General features: G+C 61.2%; 2 protein-coding genes across 2 annotated transcripts in view; both read left to right on the plus strand.

Annotated features, from left to right (window-relative positions):
- The first annotated feature begins 225 nt into the window (after positions 1–225).
- On the plus strand, positions 226–3081 carry LOC122233675 (collagen alpha-1(I) chain-like). Its single transcript, XM_042967178.1, has one exon. The coding sequence runs from the start codon at positions 226–228 to the stop codon at positions 3079–3081; it is 2856 nt and encodes a 951-aa protein (XP_042823112.1).
- Positions 3082–3104: 23 nt separating this feature from the next.
- The window catches only part of KIAA0753 (KIAA0753 ortholog), a 37134-nt gene continuing 24645 nt past the window's right edge, over positions 3105–15593 (plus strand). Inside the window, 7 exon segments of the mRNA XM_042965982.1 lie at positions 3105–4139; positions 4643–5341; positions 7695–7925; positions 9878–10460; positions 12931–13037; positions 14496–14558; positions 14944–15159. Coding sequence (XP_042821916.1) covers positions 7914–7925; positions 9878–10460; positions 12931–13037; positions 14496–14558; positions 14944–15159 — 981 coding nt within the window. The 5' untranslated portion in view covers positions 3105–4139; positions 4643–5341; positions 7695–7913.

Here is a 15593-nt window from a genome sequence, read left to right on the forward strand (position 1 = left end):
GGGGGACTCTGGGAAGCCGCGCCCGGACTCGTGGGCCCGGGGGACAGGAGCCCCTGAGCCGCGGCCGGCCCCGCCGCTCGCGGGCCCCGTCACCGCCGCTCCCGCGGAGCTCGGGGGCCGGGGCCGAGCGCGTGCGTGCGTGTGTGCGGCGGCCGCGGCGGCGGGCGGCGGGCGGCGGGCGGCGGGCGGGGGGCCGAGCGGGGCGGCGCGGGCGGGCCTGCAGCCATGAGCGGGGCGGCGGGCCGCTGCGTGGGGCCCAGCCGGCCGGGGCGCGGGCGCGGGAGGCCGTGGGGGAAGAGGGGGGCCGCGGGGGCGCCGCGCGGCCGGGGAGCGGGGCGTCGGGCGACGACCTCGGCGTGGGACACGCGCTGCGTGAGCGCAGAGAGGCTGCGAGACTGTCGGCGGCCCCGGGGGAGGAGAGCGGAGGCCGACGCGGCCGGGGCGGCGGGGGCGAACGGGCCGGAGGCCTCGGGGACCCCCGGCGCCGCAGGCTCGGCGGAGGCCGCGGGGGACCCGGGGGCCGTGTGGGTGGACGGCGCGGTGGGGGAGCCCCAGGTGGTGGGGCCTGTCGGGTCGGTGTGGGTGACGGGCACCGGCGGGGAGGAGGACGGGGCGCCTTACCGGAGCCCCCGGGGCTGTGAGCGGAAAGGCCGCCCGGGATCCATGGGGCACGAGAGCATCCTGGAGCTGTGGCTGAAGGTGCAGGCTATGCGGGCGGCGGCGGGGTGCGGGGAGGGAAGCAGAGTGGAGCTCCACCCGGTGCCCGCGGGAGAGGGACCGGTTGACAGGGGCGTCCCCGGCAGGGCCTCCTGGGTGGAGACGAGCCGGGGTGGTCTCACGGGGCCCTGGGTGAAGGGACAGGCTCGGGCAATGCCCCGGGCCTCGGGAGTGTCCACAGGCGTCCGGCCCGGGGCGGGTTGTGAGAGGGTCCCAGGCCTGTGCGGGCGGGGACAGGCGGCTGGCCTGCTGCCTGGGGGTGTGCCTGGGATGGTGCCCTACCTGCTGGGGAGAGGACAGGCCGCGGGGTGGCCCGCGCCTGTGGACAGGGAGAGGGGCTGGGGGAGTGCCCGTGGTCCGTGGGGCAGAGGGCAGTCCCTGCAGGTGCCGGGGGCTCCCGGCCCAGAGACCGTCTGTGGGGACACCCCGGGCTCATGGAGAGGGGGGCAGGCTTCCAGGGTGCTGCCTGATGCTGTGGGGGCGCCCGGCAGGGTGGAGGAGGAAGCCAGCTGTGCAGGTGCCCTGGGCGCGTGGCAGAACGGACAGGCCGTGGAGGGGATGGGGTCTGGGGGTGCTCCTGGCACGTGGGGCACTGGACAGCCCGTGGGGGTGCCTTGCGCTGTTGAAGAGGAAGCTAGATGTGGGGGTGACCCAGGATTCAGGGAACGGGGGCAGGCTGTGTGGGTAGAGACCGGCTCTGGAGGGGACCCGGGTTCCTGGGCAGCCGCACACGCCGCAGAGGCATGCGGTCCTGCCGAGCTGCGGGTGGGCCCTGGAGGCGCTCCAGGCCTGTGGAGTGTGGAGCAGGGCCTGGGGGTGCCCGCGGCCCTGGGGAGGGAGACGGGCTGCGGGAGCATCCCTGGTGTGTGGGGGACCCAGCAGCCGGTGGGGGCAGCGGTGGCGGGACCAGGGGCCCTGGGAGGACAGGCGGGTTACGGGGCTGCCCCAGGCCTGTGGGACGGGCAGCGGGCCCTGGGGGCGCCGGGGGTGGTTGCGGGGGACACAGGCTGTGGGGGTGTTGTGAGCCTGTGGGACGGGAGGCAGGCTCTGGGGGAGCAGGAGACCCTGCCGCCCGCAGCGTTGGGGGCCCCCGGGCCTGCGGGTCAAGAGGCCGGCCCCAGGGACGCGTCTTGTCTGTGCAGAAGGAGACAGGCAGAGGGGCTGCCTGGGGCCGCAGTCCTGCCCAGGCACAGGTGCGGCCCGGGGGGGTTCGCGAGGGCGCCTGCGGCCGTGCCCGCCGCCGTGTGGGTGTCCGGCTCCACGTGCCAGGACGGCGGCTCTCGAGGTGGCCTGAGCCTGTGCGACGGCGTCTCTGCTGCCCTGTTACCCGTGGCTCCCGAGGGGCCGTGGTCTGCGGGGGAGACTGCGGCTTCTGCAGCTTTCCCAGGCCCGTGGGAGAGGGGGCAGGCCATCGGGGGTCCTGAAGCGCCCGGGCTCGCGGGGCAGGAGACGGGCTCTGGGGGTGTGCCGAGACCCTGGGGACAGAGACCGAGTGCAGGGGCGTCTGCCGCTGCCCCGGTGCCCGTGGCTCCCAGGACGCCCCGGCCGGTCCGGGAGGAGTCCGCCCCCGGGGGTGTCGCAGGCCTGTGGGGGGAGAGGGACACGGTGCAAGCACCCATAGACGCCAGGGGTCCCTCACGGATGGGGCTGCCCCCCAGCGGCGGGATGCCTGGGCCCACGGGGGAGAGGCTGGGCCCGGGGGGCCCCTCCGGCTCGCTGGGAGGGGGACAGGCTGCTGAGATGCCTGGGGCCGAGGGGGTGCCCACGGCGGCGGGGGCCCCCGGGCCGATGATGGCCAACGCCAGCTGTGGGGATGTCTCGGGCGTGTGGGGACAGAGACCGGTGACGGAGGGACCTGCGGATGGCCCGTGGAGGAGAAGGGCCAGCGGGCCGGTCCCTGAGGCTGCAGGGGTGCCCCTGCCTTTGGGGGTGCTCGCGGCTGTGGGGGTGCCCGCAGCGGGGCGCGTACCTGCCGTGGTGTGGGTGACTGGGTGTGCCGGGGAAGAAGCCGCCGAGGCTGCCGCCGGCCTCCCAGCGTCCAGGACGCCGTCTGCGGAGGGAGCTGGGGCTTCGTGGGGGGAGGCGGGAGGCAGACAGGCAGTGGGGGCGCCTCTTGCCCACGGGTGTGGGACCCGGTCCTGGAGCTGCCCGCGGCCCCCAGGGGAAGAGAGCCGCTGTGAGAACGTGCCTGCAGCCTCAGGGACAAGAGGCCCTGTGCCCCCGGTTGCAGGGCAGGAGACGGGCATCGGCCATCTCAGAGGTCACCCGCAGCAGAGTGGGGGGGCACAGGCCGGAGGAGCGTCTGCAGTGAGGGTCCGGGGGAGCCCTTTGGGGGAGGACAGGTTGAGGGGGGCCTTCTCATAGCACATGTAGGGAACGGGGTGGGGGGTGTCCTGGGCTCTTTGGGAGGGGACAGGCTGGGGGGAGGTTGGTCCTGGGTTGTAGACGGAGGCGCAGGCCGTAGGGGTGTCTTGGGGATCTGGGACAGATGCTTTGTGGAGGCTTCCTGGGTCTATCGGGTGACAAGTTAGGAGGTGTCCTGGAGCAGTGGGGAAGGGACAGGTTGCAGAGAGAGGGGCGTCCCAGGAATGTGTATAGGGGAACAGTGGGGTGGGTGTCACTGGACTCTGTGTACGTGTGTGTGTGTGTGTCAGTCACTCGAGGTATCCTGCAGCGGGGGGCCAGGGCGGGGGCGGGGGGGCGGTCACCTAGTGTTTCCCTAGTGCAGCCCTGAGTCCTAGGCCTTTGGCTTCCGGGGAAAGTGTCGCCACATAGAACCCGCAGGGGCCCCGGCCCCAGCTCTGCGGGCTCCTCCGTTCTGCGGCGGCTGCCCTGGACTGTGGTGACCGTGGTGACAAAAGCCAGCGGGACTGCCTCGCCCCCGTGCCCTCCCGTCTTCGTCGTCGCTCTCGTCTCTGCAGCTGTGGGAACAGGGAATCTTGAACAGCTGCCCTTCTGTTCCTACACGTGTATCTGTCTTGAAGCAAATCCAGTCTACAGACCTTGGGTTTACTCAAAAGCTTAAATTAGGGATTTTTTTTTTTTTAAACCTGGATTTCCCAATTGATTCGCTGTAGGATTCTTTGAGAGCACAAACACACCAGTACGTCTAAAATGAATCGGTTTGTGGAAAATCAGCTTAATTCAACAGACGTTGAGTTCAATTATCTGCTCTGCTCAGAACCCTGTATTGTGGGGAATCTCGGAGCAGCGGGACCGGGCCCGGCCCCCGGGAAGCTGGCATAGCTGGAAGGCTGGGGCCTGGCCGTGAAGTAGGTCAATAACAGAGACCGGTGTGTGGTCGGCACGCCACGAGGCAGGCGTGATCGGCGTCTGAGGAGGCGGTCCGAGACAGCGGGGTGAGCGCGGCCACGTCCCTACAAATCCTGACGAAAACGCTTTCCGGGCTGTCGGCTCACGGGGTGCGTGTGGGGGGTGTGGGGTTGCAGGTCTGGGGGCCCTTCCGCTACTCAGTGGCAGATCCTGGCAGGGATCTCGGTGTTCTGACCCCGAGGCCTCGCCCGGAGCCGGTCGGCTCTGCCCTGCCGAGCTAGCCCCGGGGAGTGAGCACGCCGCCCCTCGCCGAGTGGCTAGGGTTTGCTCACGAGGACTGTGTGCAGAAGGCTGCCTGGTTCCCGTGGCAGAGCCGTTTCTGGAGTAACGTCTCACTGGTGGCCCTTGAGGTTTGGGCTCGACGGGTAGCCACTCACCCGGTGCGTCCCCCGTTCTCTTGGAAAGGAGGATTCCGAAAGGGAAGACGCTTTTGTGGAGGACCCTGGCCGGTACCTTCCCGGAGCACCCGTGCTGGTCAGCGCGAGGCTGCTGCGGGCCTCCTCTAGAGCACCGTCCTCTGAGGGTGGCATGGTGTCCCCTCCTTCCGGTGTTCGATCGCCCTTGGTCTGAAAGCAGCCTCCTCCCGTTGCAGGCGATGACCGATGACCCTAGGTGGGCTCTCGCCAGCGCTCCGCCCTCTGACGGAACGGGCCGGGGCAGGCCGGCTCCCCGCCGTGCTCATCTAGCCTGGCGTCCCACTGGACGGGAGGAGTGACCAGCCGGCGCCAGACCCAGGTACTTCTGTCTTGTCTTCAGGTTTTTAGCGCGACGCGTTTGGAACAGAAGCTGCAAGAAAAAGACGGCCAACGCCTTTTAAACCACCTTCGAGATCTGACACTTCGAGCGGCGTGCGCTGTTCTGCCCTCCGGTGTTTGGGGAGCCGTTTCAAAGCCAGCTGCGGCCGTCCGCACACTCCACTGCTCAGCGTTTTAGAGCACTCCTGCTTACGCACTATCACACCTAAGAAAATGGACACAGGTGATTGCGTCACGTCACTTAATGACCAGTTACCCTCCGGCTTCACCTGGTCGCCACCGAAATACGTTTCCCTCCAACGGCGAACTTCGGAAAATCTTCACACAGCAGAGCCGAGTTCTACAGGGAACGCCCAAGTTCCGTTACTGTCCCACTAGTTTCCTTGCGTGTCTGTCCTCCGCAATCCGCTCACCGGCGCGTCGCACGTTCTGAAATGCACAGCGTGAGCTGCAGACCCGGCGCCGTGCGGAGTCGCCCTCCAGAACTGACTCTTGGAACTTACTCTCGGAATTTCCGCTTTCCCTCGGTGCAAACTGTAGGTCTGAGTTGGATACCTCAGAATGCACACATCTTGTCACGTTTGCTGAGTTTCCACCAACGTGTACACAGGTGTCACTCGTGCCTCTGTCGAGATAGAGATCTTTTCCATGGCTCCAGAAAGTTCTCTCACGCCCCTTCCTACCCTTCGCAGGCAGCCATTCTGGGTTTTTCCACCGTGGGTTAGTTTTGCCCATTCTAAGTAGAACCAGATCGCGCGTACTCTTTCACGTAAGGCTTCTTTCAGTGGGTGTGACCCTCTCTCTGTCCTTATGTGGGTCGTGGTCTGTTGCTTTGTAACAAACACTCCAACCTCTCGTGTGGGTTTTTACAGATGAAGCTGCCGTGGACATTCTTGTACACGTTTGTAAACATGCCTGCGCTTCTGTTGTGTAAATGCCCGGGAGTGAGATCGCTGGGTCACAAGGCAGGGGTACGTTTAGTTTTCTAACAAACCAGCGGACCTTTCTCCTGGGCTGTGCCGCTGCCCGTCCCTACCTGCGGCGATGGGCACCCTGGCCCCTTTGCCAGCCCGGCGGTGTTTGTGTTCATCAGGGCCATTCTGGTGGGCGTGGCGTAATAGCTCCGTGTGGTTTTCACCCAGGAAAGTTACAGCGACGGTACCCAGAATTCCTGGGTGCCCTGCTCCTGCTCCCGGACTCCCCACGTGCTAACACTTCTGTCACATTTTCCCTCCCTCCCTACACACGCAACGTGTTGCAGGCACACACATACATGCACACCTGCTCACACATACGCACATACACATCTACACGCGCATGCACACACGTTTTCTAAACCGGCAAAGTACAAGTGGCAGCCGCGATACCTTTTTACCACTAAGGACTTGGTGTGTATTTCCTGAAGACAAGGACTCCTCTTACGTAGTCATAACGTGGTGATGGAAATCGAGAAGTACACGTTAGGACAGTGTTGCCATGTGATGTTCAGGCCGTCCTGAGGTTTTCTGAGTTGGCCCAATGATGTCCTTTACAGTGAAAGGAACCAGGGTCACTGAGCTGCGGGACTCATCGTGTTTGCTTAGCTCCTTGGGTCCGAACAGTTTCTGAGACTTTGTGTTTCACGACATCAACGTTGTTGACAAATGCAAGCCAGTTATTGGGCGACTTTCCATCCGTTTGGGTTTGCCCGACCTTCCTAGTGACATTCGGGTTACACACCCGTGGCGGGAAAACCCCAGTGTGATGCTGAGTCCTCGTGTGTCCCGTTGGGAGGTACGCGTGTCGACCTCGTCAGTCCCCCACCCGGCAGTGTTCACTCCAGCCCCGGGGTGAGGGTGACGGTGGCACCCGCCAGGCTTCCCCCGTGAAGTCGCTGGCCCGTTCACCTTCCGTAGTCGGGGGTGTCTGACTTTGAGACCTTGTTCGCACCCTTTCACCCCCAGACTGATCTCCTCGTTCGGCCTTCATTGGTAGTTTTTGCCCTGATGGTTGCTACGTGGTGACTGACCTCTTGGTATCAGAGCAGATTCATCGAGCCTGGCTGTGTCCGGGAGGGTACTGAGAAGGGCCCTGACCTGGCCGAGTGGGAGCCCCTCCAGGCTGACTCCGCCGCCCCTTCACACGTCTCTGTCGATCTGTGGCCACATTTGGTATAAAAAGGCGTTCCGGGGCCAGCATATTTTTCCCCTGTCCCAGCCCCGGAATTGGCCATCCTCCTCCCTCTGGTGGAGAATGGAAGTTAGAACTCACGTGTGGGTACTGAGTGGGCACACTGATTCCCGGGGGCTCTCGTGCGAGGCCGTCCCGGAGGACAGAAGTGGGGACAGGCGTCCGTACCCGTGGGCCGACACGGGCGGTGCACCCCGCCTCCCCCGCCCCCCAGCCCGGGCCAGCTCACACGCACGCCGTCCGTGGCAGCCCGGCACCTCCCATTTGTGACTCCTGTCATCCACCCCAGTTGTCCACGTGTGTCTGCTCGGTCTCAGAACGTGCAGGGATTTCCCTGCCGCAATCCGGTCCGTGCCTCCCCAGGCAGAGCCCCGCCCTCAAGAGCTCAGCATCGTTTTAACCCGAGGCTGCATAACCTAGTTACTCAGGTTAATTTTTCTTACCCCTCACTGTCGTGTGGTTATGTTACTCGTCAGAAATTCAGTTTGGCGCACGGGTTTCTGTTAGTATTCCTTTTCAGGGTTGTCCTTTATCCTTACGGGTTTGGTTCCTTCCCTTCCTGCCTCCCTGTCTCCTCCACGTGACGCGTTAGCGGGCCCCCCGTGTGCCGGCGCCAGAAGGCGTCGGAGAGTGTGATCCCCTCCCGCACCTCCTCCGTCCCGCCCTCCTACCCCCCACGCACACACCTGACCGAGCCCGTCTCTGATGTTCCGTTCCTAGGTTTCTTGGCACAAGTGATCAGACGCACGTGTGTCCTGTCATGACACATCCGTTCCCCGCTCGAAGGGTAGCAGTCACGGACCGTCTTGGTGCACCGGCCCTTTGCACGGAGCAGGGTGTCTCAGCGCCGCCTGCTGGGGTTTAGAGAGGGGTGCACGCGGAGGCTCACTGTTTCTTCCTTCTTCGAAGTGCTCCCAGCTGACTCGGCCGCTCTCCTACATGGACCTTCAGGTGGGTTCCGCACTTTGCAGTTACCAGCGGGGACCCCCTGTCACCAGTGTGGTGGCTGCGGGGGGGGTGGGGGGGAGCGCCTGTGGGCCTGTCCCCGGGGCCGTGCGGGGACCCCCTGTCACCAGTGTGATGGGGGTGGGGGGGAGAACGCCTGTGGACCTGTCCCCGGGGCCGTGCGGGGACCCCCTGTCACCATTGTGGTGGCTGCGGGGGGGTGGGGGGAACGCCTGTGGGCCTGTCCCCGGGGCCGTGCGGGGACCCCCTGTCACCAGTGTGGCGGGTGGGGGGGGAGCGCCTGTGGGCCTGTCCCTGGGGCTGGGCCCTGCCCACAGCTGTACCTGCCACAGCACGGCCACCCCTCTCCCTTGTTGCAGTCGGCTGCTGGTTCAGTGTGTTTTTAATTTGTGTTTTTATGAGATTGACCAACTTTTCCTATGTTACAGTGTCATGTTTGTATCTTTTTGTATAATTGGTCTGCTCCTGTGTTTTCCCATTTCCTACTGTTTTGATCTTTTTTCACCTCCCTTTTAAACATGTGTTTATATAGGGGGCCCTTTGTATTTATAAATACTTTTCTTCTAATTTTTCAGCTCTTTGATTTTGGTTATGGTGTTTAAAAAAAATTTTTTTAGTATTTATTTCTCTTTGAGAGAGAGAAAGAGTACGCGCACAGGGGAGGTTCAGAGAGAGAGGGAGACCCAGAATCCGAAGCAGGCTCCGGGCTCCGAGCTGTCAGCACAGAGCCCGACGCGGGGCTCGAACCCACGAACTGGGAGATCATGACCTGAGACGAAGTTGGCGCTAACCGACTGAGCCACCCAGGCGCCCCTACGGGGGGTTTGTTTGAAAGTGACTCTTTGTCACGTGATCACACGTGTGCACTTTGTCACGAGAGCCCAGAGGCCGTCCCCAGATTAAAGGCATCATGGAGTGTGCGCAGACCCTCGGGGCCGTTGGCTGCATGGGGCCTGTGGTTGTGAAATCATTCGTTCCCCTTGACTCAGTAATCCCAGAACAGGTGTTTCGTCCGTAGGAAATGCTTTAAAATGAGAGAAAATAAATGCGTGGCGATATTAGTGGAAGTAACGTGTCCGTTGGTGGAAAAATGAGAACCGTGTAAATGGTTAATAGGGTTACAGCTCAGCTGAGCATGAAAAGGCCATTCATGGGAGTTTGGAAAGCGCAGCCATGGAAAATAATGCAAACAGTAGGCTACGGAAGTGCCCGTGTTCATTAAGAGAAAGACAAAACAAAACTCGCTTGTGTCAGGATTAAAACTGACCAAAACTGGGGCGCCTGGGTGGTGCAGTCGGTTAAGCGTCCGACTTCAGCTCAGGTCACGATCTCGCGGTCCGCGAGTTCGAGCCCCGTGTCAGGCTCTGGGCTGATGGCTCGGAGCCTGGAGCCTGTTTCCGATTCTGTGTCTCCCTCTCTCTCTGCCCCTCCCCTGTTCATGCTCTGTCTCTCTCTGTCCCAAAAATAAATAAAAAACGTTGAAAAAAAAAATTAAAAAAAAAAAAAAAAAAAAAACTGACCAAAACTGAAGCCCGCGTAGGAGGCGTGCGGGGACCGTGGGGACCAGGTGTGCTGAGGTGCAGGGCGGGGTGGCGCGGCCAGCAGGTGGGCGGCTGGGCGTCCACAGCGGCGTCGGCCAGGCTCAGCATGGACGGCGGCGCCTCTCCCGGAACCTGGCGCTTGGAGGCGAGGCAGAGACCAGGGCGCGAGGGGCTCTCCGGCCGCCGCGTGGGGCTTTGCCTTTCGGAAGAGGACCCCGCGTGCTGCCGGGCAGCGGCGGGGACACGGGGGAGCCGGGGGCGTGCGAGGGTGGCCGCTTCCGTCCACGCACAAGGAGAATGCGTCTCAGCAGGGACGCTCGGGTGGGGAGAGCACACCCTCCCACGTGGCGCAGTGTGTTCTCACGCGCTCCCACCTTTGTTTGCCTTTTTTTTAAGAACCAGCTGCAGTTCAACAGGAGTGTTCCTGCACATTCCAGCAACCTGGCCGCGCGCTATTCCTGCCCCGACGCGATCAGAATCGAGAAACTGACGCACTCGTACGGCGAGTCCTACCGTGGCGGGGATCCGGGCTTCAGAGCCGGGCCCGACGTGAGCGGCTCGGCCTCCTTCTCCGTCATCTCCGAGGAGAGGCTCAGCTATGCCGTCCACCTGGCCAAGAGGGACGTGAGACGCAGGCAGTTCGAACAGCACGTGAGACAGCAGCGTCTCAGAAGCGAGCCCCAAACCTGTCAGAGGTGGGGACACCCCGAGCACAAGGTGCCTGAGCACAGGGAGCAGAGGAAGGAGGCAAGGAGCCGGGAAATGTGTCACTGCAGCCACGAGACGTGCGGGCGGGGAGCTTCCTGCTCGGGTGCGAAGGTTCACCTGTGCACCCCGCGGCCGGGGCAGCCCCCCGCCCTGGAGCCGGGGCCCCAGCCGCACGCCAGGACGGGTGGCCCGCGGGGCCTGCTGGGGGTGCAGAGACTCCAGGAGGAGCTGACCACTTGCGTCCGTAGAATGGAAGAAGTAATTAAAAGAGGTGAGAGCGACAGGGCTCATCACTTGGATGGGAGGCCCAGAGCGGGGGGGGGGGGGGGGGGGGGGTAGCACACACTCCCTCGGGACCCCCGCCCCCGGGAGCCTGAGCACCGGTGACAAGGCACGCGGACTTGGACCGCGCGGGAGGGCTTTCTTCCTGGCGACCTTGCCCTGGCCTGGCCCCTGCTCCTGGCAGAGGCCCCCCTGGGCCATTCGCTCCTGCAGGTGGCCCCCTGCTGTCCACCCCCCACCCCCCCCACCTGCGGTCCTCCGGCTCCTGGATGCAGGCGACCCTTCTTCATCCAGAAGCCCTTCTGGCAAAATCGTTTGTGCTTTGTTGAACAAGGAGCGTGATGTGTGCGTATTTCCACAAAGTCTGTTTTAACGTGGCCGTGACGGGGCTGGGGCGTGTGGGACGTCTGACCGCTGACCCCGGGCACAAGGGAGGGTGCGTGGTCGTCACAGACCGGTTCCACAGCTGTTCAGTGTTCTTTTCGCCCCGCGTTTGCCTGGGGCGCGAGGGCTAGGGCTGTGCTAGCTGCTGTGACTACAGGGGCTCGAGGAGCCGGTGCTGGGATCCGCTCGGGGTCCGCTGTGGCCCTGGGCCTTGCAGGTGACTCCGTGCACGTCTTGTGTGCGCGTCAGGAGGGGGTCAAGGTGCCTCTTACAAAACCAGCTGTGATTGGATGCGCTAGAACAGAGATACGTCGCTGAGGAGGTTGTGGCCAGGAAAAGTGATGCTTGTTTCTGACCTTCCATGGGGGCGGCTAACGGTGGGGGACGCGGGGGAGTAACAGTTGCAGAATTTACAGGGTCTGAGACAAAACACAGTGGCGTGGGGAAAAGAGTTCCTGCCCGTCCTGGGCCAGAAGGGACATCCCCCTGTGGTCTCCGTGAAGAGCGCGGTACCGGGTGCGGTTCAGACACCCTTGCGCCAGCTCAACAGCGCTCCTGCTGCTCGGGGCTCTGGCGGAGTCCGGGCCGTTGGGGGACAGAGCCACAGGGCCCTGCTCTGATGATACGGCCTGACGCAGGCACTGGAGAGAGCTCCCCAAGCCCCGGGGAGGGACTGAGTCGGGTGTTTGCTCATTTGTTTTTGAGTTCAACATTTCAGGTTGTCGCAAGTCCTTACCTTCTTTGTTTTTTTTTTTTTTGTTTTTTTTTTTTAGCGTTTATTTAGTTTTTGAGAGAGAGAGAGACAGAAACAGAGCATGAGTGGGCGAGGGGGGCAGAAAGAGAGGGAGACACAGAATCCAAATCAGGCTCCAGGCTCTGAGCTGCCAGCACAGAGCTCGACACGGCTCGAACTCAAGAGCCGTGAGATCATGACCTGAGCCGAAGTCGGACGCTCAACTGACTGAGCCCCCCGGGCGCCCCATACCTTCTAAACTATAGCGACAACGTCACCACAATCGACAGCAAATAGGTACAAAAACCTACAGCGCGTACTTGAATCAGGTGTGCGCACTTGCTTGCGGACTGGGAGCAGCTCGCCCCGTCCGCGGGTCCCTCCAGGGGCTGTGACATGCCCGGCTGTGCTTCCCAGGTGTGGCCAGACACTGGCTGTTCCATTAACCCCCCCCCCCCCCCCCCCCCCCCGCCTGAGCCGGATGCCGTCCCCTACGTCCACGGTGCCCGTGCTGCGAGCCCACACGAGACCCAAGCGGTCTGGCTCCCGGGAGACAGCGTCTGTATCTACAACTCCCGATTTCAGAGTTTTGCGTTTTTGAAAATGAACGTTTTTTGTCATTTGGCTTTTTGGTGAGTAAGTGTTGAATACTTGAGTTCATAAACTACACTTGGACGAGGAAAACGTTGCTTTTCCGGCTTTGTGTGCTGGAGTTTGTGGAAGAGCTGGTTTTGGATGAACGTATTTGGGAACCGCGTCTAGAGGAAGGGATGCCTGCATGCCCCTCGGAATCTTCCAGAAGCAAGAGTCTTTGAGCCCGTGTTTGGAGGACGTGGAGTGCCCGGTGGACCAGGGTGTGCTCCGTGAGCAGCGTGTGAAGGCTGTGGGCAGCCCAGCAGCCTTACTGTGTCGGTGCGAAGATTTCTCTTTTAGGTTCAGGATGAGAAAGTGTCAAAGGAATCTTGTCAAGCATAAAAATAAGCCGATAAAGGATTTTTGAGAAATTAGAAAGCATTACAGGTTTTGGCTCGATAGGAAGAATTTTAAAGCGGTAAGTGACGCTTCACGGTGGCGTAGACTGTCCACTGGGGTCTGGTTGCGGTCCTTTCCGCGTGGAGGGCCTGCTCTGAGGCCTTCACGCCTCTTCCGTGCGTGAGCGACGCACACGCCCGCACGGTCCTCGTTTCTTGGCCGGTTGAAAAGTGTTTTATGGGAGCCCCATTTTTTTTTTTTTTTAAGAAAAGCAGAGGTCTCCAACTGTATCATCTTTGGGAATAATTGAAAAATTTGTAAGTTTCCATCTGTAGTGAGTAATCCACTTTCGGGGAAACGATGTTTGCAGATAGAACGGAAGAAGCTTTGGAACCGGATGAGGAGCAGCGAGCCCGCGTCAGGAGGCAGGAACAGGCCGTGCGCTGTGCCCGGATGCTGTACTCCCTGCAGCAGCAGGTGCGGAGGGTGGGGGCGCCGGCCGCCAGGGCCCCACCGTCTCTGGAGCGCTAGCACACTGGGTCGTTGGTGAGGCCGAATCTCCTGGACGTGCGGACGCATGACTCTTCTTCCTTTTGCCGTCTGCCTTGACGTGTGTTTGTGTATTACGTGCCTACGGCCCAACTCTTTAGCGGTTTTTGGCTTTTTGGGGTCATGGGTTCTTGGGAATCCAGTAAAAGCCCTGAGTCCTTTCCCCGGAGAACAGTGCTTGTACGGCACGTATTTCTGCGGACACAGGCCGGTCAGGTACCCTGGAGCCCCCGTCCCAGCTACAAGCCGCAGCCCGAGAGGAAATCTCGTGTCTGTGACCCACTGCACACGCCGTAACAGTAAACACTGGTTGTCTTCACCCAGTGGTGAGGAACGGGGGCCGTGCTGAGGGTCTCGGGATGCCTTTCGTGGCGATAAACAGACATTCACGTTCTTTATGTTGCAGCTAGATTGTTTTTAAACATCTGTTGTTGTTGTTTTTGTAAATGTTTATTTATTTTTGAGAGAGAGACAGGGTACAAGTGGGGGAGGGGCAGAGACAAGGAGACCCAGAACCCGAAGCAGGCTCCAGGCTCCGAGCTGTCAGCCCAGAGCCCGACGCGGGGCTCGAACCCACAAACCGCGAGATCATGACCTGAGCCGAAGTTCTGTGTTGTAACTGAGCCACCCGGGCACCCCATAACATTTATTTATTTTTGAGAGACAGGGCACGAGTGGCAGAGGGAACAGAGAGAGAGGGAGACAGAATCGGAAGCAGGCTCCAGGCTCTGAGCTGTCAGCACAGAGCCCAACGTGGGGCTTGAACCCACAAACGTTGAGATCATGACCTGAACCAAAGTCAGACGCTTGACAGACGGAGCCACCCAGGCGCCCCTTAAATGCCTGTTCTAACTTCAGTGCCTCACTCTTTAATCCACCTTTACTGCGTTTCCGGTCACTTAAGTCCCATGTTGGCTTTATTGCTTGAACCAGAAACTGGATGTTTTCATTGAAAGGAAGTGCCCTAGTCTGATTTTGCTCTGTATTCTTCTGGGGTTTGGTTTCAGTCCTCAACCCACACTGCCGCCATAGAGATTGTTCCGGAACACGCATCTGACCCCGTGGGAGCTCTCTGAGGCACAGGGTGGACCCCGCGCTCTGGCGTGGCCCTCCCCCCTTTCCAGGGCCGCCTCCACCTTCGCTCCTTCACGTTATGTTCCCGCGATGCCGGGGACCTGGGGTGGCAGGTGGGCACCGTGCTGTGTTCACCACCTGGGGCTCCCAGCCGGGGCGCTGCTCCGGGTACGTGAGTGAAGAGCCTTGTGTGAATTCAAGGGCCGTGATTTAAACAGTGGTCGGAGTTGGACAAGACATGCTGTGTCCTCTTTTACCAAAAAGACGTGTGGAAAGATACTGAGTTTTCACTTCTCCCCCTTTATGAAACAGGTGAAAGAAATCCAGGAAGAATTGGATAAATTGAGTCCACGTAAGATTAAACATACCGAGAAGGTAGGCTGCGGATTGGTGTGGTTGACCTTTATTCCTTGTAAATGCATCTCCGGTGTTTGGTGGGTACCCTGCGCTCGCTTGCAGAGCCTTAGTGAGGGCCGAGCAGAGTAAATATTCTGAATTCGGGGTCGCCTTCCAAGGAACAGAGTCTGAAAATAGATTTTTGTTGCTGTTGCTGCTGGTGTAAGAAACTGACAATAGGAAGGAAAAGATCCTTTGCCGTGAGAGAAGGTTTCAACGTTTTAATCCCCTTTACCGTGAAGAAGTTTCACAACAGAAACAGTTGTCTGTAGAAGGAAGACGGGCCGTAAATGTCGGTGAGGGTGGGTTAATGTTGACAAGTTCTGAGTTTCGAAATAACTTCCCATCTGTCCCCCCTCGCCAGTCGTGGGCGATGTCCCGGCTGGCGGCTGCCCACCGAAGCGCCATCCGGGCCCTGCACGTGTTTGTGACCCAGTTCGCCGACCGCGGGGAGCGGCCCCTCCCTGCCCGGTGCAGGGAGCTGGGCGGCCTCATTCGCCAGCTCTCCCTCTGCTCCGCCAAGCTGGACGCCGACTCCTCTGTGTCCGAGGTGGTCATAGACATCCTGCGGCAAATCGAGGTATGAAGCGGACTCCAGGTTTTGTTCAGAGGGCTTTGCGTCTAAGGGAAGCGATGTTTTCCATCGCCCGGTTTCGTTGGGATTCACAGGGACCACCAGACAGACCGGCCGCCTAGCGGTGAAGCCTTGCAGAGGACGGGGGCAGCCCTTCGTTTTTATTTTGTGGCTTTTACAGTCTGGTCTGTAAAGTTGCATTTCACTTGTTTGAGAACGGGCGGCTCGGTATAGAACACACAGCGACCGTTAACCGGGTCCGTTGATTAACCGGAGCGCTCCATTCCCTGACCACGCCATCCGGGAAAGAATTTTACTGGCACAGGAAAGGAGAGAGTACAGCAGTCTTCTGTCAGTGCTTGGAGGAGGGCACCAGCGGGCAGCTAGTGGGCAAGAAGAAATTGGCAAGAAAGGTCGATTTGGGGCAAGAAGAAATACTT

Source organism: Panthera tigris, chromosome E1, assembly GCF_018350195.1.
Source record: "Panthera tigris isolate Pti1 chromosome E1, P.tigris_Pti1_mat1.1, whole genome shotgun sequence".
Taxonomy (NCBI): Eukaryota; Metazoa; Chordata; class Mammalia; order Carnivora; family Felidae; genus Panthera; species Panthera tigris.